Here is a 6554-nt window from a genome sequence, read left to right on the forward strand (position 1 = left end):
CTAAAAAATAATTTTTTAAGCATAAGAATTAACCTTGGCAATATATCTTTATATATGTCAAGGGATTTGATTTTTCACGAGTTTTTATCTGCAATATTGATGCCAAGCTAGATATATTAGCTAATGTTTCCCCACGATTTACGTTTTTAAGTATTTCATTTGTTGTGTAATATCTTAAGGAGTTATTATATTTTACAATTTAAAAATTATTTTACCTTTCACCAACTTTAGCTAAATTTTTAAGACTTATACCTATGCCATTATCTTTTATTTTGATATAAAAATTTGAAGGATCTAAATCTAAGTGAAATACTGATGCTTTTGCATCTAAAGAATTCCTAATTAATTTTAATACACAAGAATTGTATGAGTTAATAGAGTTTTCGGCGCATATTTGATGTTGCAAATTTTTATTCAAAGTTTGCAGCATGTGTTATCACACCATGTTTATAGAGGGTGTACAGATGGCGTTAATAATAATATTGAAAAGGGCTTTTTTTGACCATTAGGTGTAATATTTTATAGTGTGATTTAAGATGATCAGTTCAATTTAAAGAGAATGTGATATATAAATTTAGCTTATTTTATAATTTATTATAATAATATAACATAGTTGAAAAATATTTGATAAAAATATATTTCATTGAAAGTTTTAAGCTACATTTTGAAATCTTTACAAAATACAATATATTTGAATTACTAGCTTAAATTAAATAAATTTTATGTCTATTTTCAAATTCAATATTAAAAAATAGGACAACTTTTTGATTATAGATAGTAACATACATATCTATAAAAAATATATTCAATATATATTTATAGTAGAAAGCCCGTCAAAAATGACAGATATTGAGATTTTTATTCATTTTTTTACGATAGATGTCATGCCAGGTCCAAGCTCACAATATTAGGAAGCATCTAAGATCTTATAATTATATAAAAGTTTATCAAGCCTAGCTCAACCTTTAATAATTTGTAAAAGATATTCCAAAGTCAGGTGCAAGCTAATGTTAATTTTGAGGTTATAAGCCCAGTGGTATCCAATATAATTTTAAAAATTTTTTCCTATCTCGGAGATAGTTAAATTTTTAATTGATATATCAAGGGGAAATATCTGATTTACCAATTAGTCTAAGATGTAAAAAAAAACATGTGAATTTCGTATTAAGGGAAATTGGGAAGACCTGGGCAACTTATTAGAGAATCATGACAAATAAATTAAAAATAACCGACTCTTATACTTTTTGATCAATTAAAATTATATCTAAAAAATAAATGTTTATTTATTATATAGGGTTATTGTTGCTTTTCAGATAAATTTAATGTATGTCTTGCATTTCCGAAATTATTTGTCTATATTTTTATATTAAGAAAAAATAACTGCTATCTATTTAAATTACAAAAATGTCATTAAACACTAATGAAACTTATATGCAAATTATTATATTTTTTTAGGAAATATTTTTTATTTACATATAAATTTAGGCTAATTTTTTTAAAATAAATGAGTAATAATTATTATTTTGTGTATTTGATAAAATTAAGAGAAAATCCTTGTTAACATTTTAATTTTTGATGGAAAAGGCGACAAAATAAATCTGGGCGGTCGTCTGGAGAGGAAAAATGTATAATTTCATATCATTTAGGGTTGTTATTTCGATTAGGTTAGTGGGGTTTAATGACTCATGTATAGATGTACAGTTGAATTGGCAAATTTTGATCGATATTCTTTGTCACAAGTAAAAGACTTCTTTTGGATCACCTATGAAAATGTGAAAGTAAAAGTAGAAGAAAGGAAAATAAGAAAGGGGAGGAAAGGGGAAAAAAGGGGAGGAAAGGAAAGGTAAGGAGAAAGAGAAAGGAAATGATTAAATAAGAAAATGAAAAAATGAGAAAGAGAAAAAAAGGGGAAAGAGAAAGAAAATGTGTGGAAAGAAAAGGGGAATAAAATAGGGAAAGAGAAAGTACAAGGAAAGGAAAAAGAAAAAGAAAAAAAAGGAAATGGAAATGGAAAAAAGGGGAAAAATGGGGAATGGAAAGAATGGGGGAATGCAGAAGAAAAGAAGGGAAAAGCAGATAAACAAAGAAAAAATTGGAATTCTGCTTACAATTTTAACATGTAAATAATAACCCTAAAAATATATTGGTTATTCAATCTTTCATATGGACTTAATTTGTCATTATTTCTTTTCATTTTGAGTAAAAAACAATTCACTGGGAAAATACCCCAGAAAAAAAATTTCCTCGAAAAATAAAATCCCACAAAAAAATTCCCATAAAAAAGAATTCCCAGGGGAAAATTTCGGAGAAAATAAATTACCCAGAAAACCGCCGCCTGTGCCGAAATAACAGAGAATATAAAGACGATCTTGTTTTTATAAAGTTCTTTTTTTATATAATTAAATATTTTGCAATTTCTACATATTGAAATCTCTCAAGTTGAATCGCAATTTATATTAAAAATTAAACTCCAAAGATTTATGCTCAAATAATTTCTGAAGATTTATTTAAAACTCAATGCAGATTTTAAATTTAATAAACCCTTAAGACATCGAAACTTTTACAATAAAAACCCATTAATCTTTTATCCCAAATATTTATTAATGTTAAATTTTACAGGTAAACTTTTCTCTTGAATCAATATACGCAGAATATTTAGAAAATACCATATCGAGAATTTTTTATAGCAGAACTTTTATCGAGATGTATTTAGAGCGAATACATAACAATGAAACCTTTATCGCCAATATATATAAAAATATTATAGAGAAGGTGAAACCCAACCTTTATCGCCAATATATATAAAAATATTATAGAGAAGGTGAAACCCAAATCGCGAAGACTATAGCGAAAACTAATTCATAAATCATATATGGCGAATTTATTAATGAAGTTAATATTATAGAAAAGCGCGAAAGCAATACCACGATAATTGCGAATAGTGATTATTTTCTTAAAATCACTATAAATTTTTTAAAATATTTATAGTAATGAATTTTTTAAATTCAATATCAGTTCTATGGTCAGTTTTATATTTGACCATTAAGAAATTATTCAAGAGTTGAGATTGAGTAATTATATTATTAAATTGTTTATAAAAATTTATAAAGTAGTTATAATTGTATGGGGCGTTTGTGCAGGGCCATAGCCAGGAATTTCCAGCTGAATGAGGGGGGGGGGTGCTGTTTACTCGGGGGGGGGGGGGATATTTTTATGAAGTAAAATAAATAGTTGGGCATTGATATAACCATTTTGCTATTTATATTAAAAATATGTAGACGATTCTAGTTTTAAATTTTAACCTAAAAGAATTAATGCTAAATTCTGTATTATTTTTTTCCTATATGTCATTAATGCTAAATTTTGTTTACGTCGATCTTTCATGGATTCTCGAATACTCGCTACTCTCTCTAGTATAGAGAATGAGGCCCGAAAAGAGCCTTTGATACATGATGATGCATAGGCGTAGCTAGGATTTTCATAAGGGGGGGGGGGGAATAAAAAAATTACTGGGGGCTTCGCTTCCAGACCCTCTATGGGCGGGTCTTCAGCCCGCTTAACCCAGGCCTTCGGCCGGGTTACTTTAGTCTATATATTGTTATAAAATATTCAAATTTTAATAAAAAATAAGCTTGGAACAAATATGAAATATATTTTTATTAGTTTATATAAAATAAAAATATAATAAATTACTTGTATTGTATATACCTTAATATAAAAGCATGGTAATGATTTATTCCAAACAATTATAAGAAATTTATTTATAATAAGTAAAGACATATAGTTGATTTTTCTCTATTATATAGAATTAGTTATAAAATACTAGGTAAAATTCCACTTTTACAGACATATTTGACAGTTAGAGAATATATTACAGTTAATAATTTAACAAATTTTACTAATCAATGCTCTTGATATTAAATATAGCAACAATTTGCATTCAATTATTTAACGCCATCTATTTAATTTAAGTAAAAATGATATTTAATTTAATTTTCATATTATTCATCCCACAATGTCTTAAGATATTTTATGATGTCCTTATCAATATTTTATTGTTTTCTGTAAAATATATAATTCGCTATATTGGTAAAAATTACTTGATTGTCATTTGATAATTAGATATACTGTAAATCTACGTCATATAATATTCCACTGTTTGTATTGTGCTTTAATATTTTTTAAATTTATGATTTAATTTTATCAATAGTTTTATAATTATATTTTACTTTTATAAAGATAAATAAATTAAAATTACTCACTTTATAAAAAAATATATTTGATATATTATATTATTTAGTAATTTTATGGATCTATTATTAATAATTATAATACATTTCACTTCTGTCTTAAGACTTATCTTTGGCTTATATTCCATTTATTAAAAAACATTTTTGGTTCATTTTATATATTTATAAATTTATTTTTCCCCAAAATCTATAAGTTATGATGAATAGTTTTATAAAAAAATATCAACTTTTACAATCTTTCTTTTAAATATTATTTAAGATATATGCATACATATTTGAGGGTCAGAGAGTGGGGGGAGGACTAAGGGGGATATTTTTTATTAGCTAAAAATGATATTTACAAAAAGTGATAAATTTCTGAAGGGGGGGAATTTTCCCTTGTCCCCTCCCCTGGCTACGCCTATGTGATGATGGCTGCTAGGTAGCATTTATACAATTCTTTAGATGCAAGATAAAAAAATTTTTATACATAATATTTACGATATTTTCAAAATTATGTTTCTTTAACTTTTGCAGTTAAAAATCCTTTTGTTATTTTTATTTCATAATGTAAGGTTTAAAAATTTAAGTTTAATAATGATTTTAGCGGGGGCATTTTATCTAATTGAAAATAATTAAGGTCAAAGTTATTAAAACCTGATAGAAGATTATAATCATCTTGTGTAAATCTATCTAAAACGATCTAAATAACTATAAAATAATCTTTTTTAATGAATAAGACTCTTATTCACAATTAAATTGTTATTTGGCATTGACTAAAAAATCTTGAAGATTTGACGGCGTTCTACGTGCCCTTGATAATATTTAAGGAATGAGATAAGATTTTGATACAAGTTTCTAAGTTTTAATTCTTTCCAAATCAAAAGAATTCTTCTTTTATTTTTTAATATAATGATTGTGGAATCAATAATCTACTATGTAACTATTGATTTTAGTTATCTATTTAGTGGCATTATTATTATAATACCTCATAAATTAAAATAGCCAATATATTTTAATAATATTAACACATTGAGATAAAAGATCCAAGACTTCGGCTGAATCATGAGTGGAAATTTCTGAGTTAAGAGTTTACTTAAAAAAGTAAAATAGTACTTCACCAATAACTTCAAAATCTTATAAATGATATGAGATGTTTCTAAATGACCAGCTTAGGAATAACCTGTATATTTACAGGATACATTATTATATCTAAAAAAATGATAGATAAAATAAAAAATTAGAAATGATAACAATATCATACCAATTTAGAACTAATAAATGGTATGTTTATATAAGGAGCCCTATTATTAATTTTCCTTGGAACAGGGTTTGCACTCCTCCATTTTGGCCAGACATGACGTTTGCACATCATATGCCTGAATTAATATTTAAATCATTAAGTTACATTAAAATACAATTAATAATGCTATCTGCAGAAAGGAAAAACATTGTAAATTAATGATTCCTATTAAATTATCTTATAATTCCCCACAAAAAATATAATTAGTAGCCACTTGTTTATTAATATGTATAAATTAAAAAACATATTTCTAAAAATGTTGTTGTATTTTTATTTAGATTTAATCGCTAATGATGAATTAAAATTGAAATCTAAATAATTATTTTTAAATTTGGAGCTTGCCCCCACCCCCCTTCTCCCCGTGGCTAGGGGTCTGGGTTAACTAAGAGTTATATCATTAATTGATTTTAATAGTCTTTTTTAAATGAAATCAAAACACTGACTGTGAATACCTCGCCCCAAACAAATAGTATTTCTTTAACAATAATATGATATGGAATTTATTATCCCATGGATAGGCTATTCTATATGATTAAAACAATGGATAATTGTGTATTAATTATCAATTTTTCACGAGTAATTCTGTTTTCTAGAATTACATTATAAAATTGTTTAAATCGAGTCAAAATTGCTTACTTAAAATTATACTGGGATTAATTCTTCTCTCAAAAAGAATTTTTTTTAATACGCATAAATTTCTATAATTATGTTAAATTTTTTTTAAGTATTATAGTTCCCGCGCTTTAATAGACCAATAACTGAATTGCGATAACTTTACGATGAAGTGTTCGTACTATCATATGCACGGAAATCATTGGAGGAAAAAAGGATTTCATCCATTTATATATTTAATTAAGAAAAATTTTATAAGAAAAAAAATTGTTAATTTTCTTTTAAAGATTAAATTTATTAACAGGCCATAAATAAGTAAAATTTGAAATTCGAAGTATATTTAGTTTACCTATTCATTTCTAATTTAACCTCGTTTAGCGTCCGACGCATAATATCATAATTTATTCAAG

The 6554-nt window shown here is 25.5% G+C and overlaps 1 protein-coding gene across 3 annotated transcripts in view; it reads right to left on the reverse strand.

The window, feature by feature from the left end:
- Positions 1 to 445, reverse strand: part of LOC135930862 (uncharacterized) — a 35842-nt gene extending 35397 nt beyond the window's left edge. For 2 of the 3 annotated variants that reach the window (XM_065467658.1, XM_065467656.1), the window contains exons 1-2: positions 216 to 445; positions 34 to 173 (exon numbers count right to left, since the gene is read on the reverse strand). In XM_065467658.1, the coding sequence (XP_065323730.1) occupies positions 34 to 173; positions 216 to 430 (355 nt within the window). In that variant the 5' untranslated portion in view covers positions 431 to 445. The other variant, XM_065467659.1, reaches the window with a different exon arrangement.
- Between the last annotated feature and the right edge of the window lie 6109 nt (positions 446 to 6554).

This window comes from Gordionus sp. m RMFG-2023, chromosome 1 (genome assembly GCF_954871325.1).
Source record: "Gordionus sp. m RMFG-2023 chromosome 1, tfGorSpeb1-WG-v2, whole genome shotgun sequence".
Classification (NCBI taxonomy): Eukaryota; Metazoa; Nematomorpha; class Gordioida; order Chordodea; family Parachordodidae; genus Gordionus; species Gordionus sp. m RMFG-2023.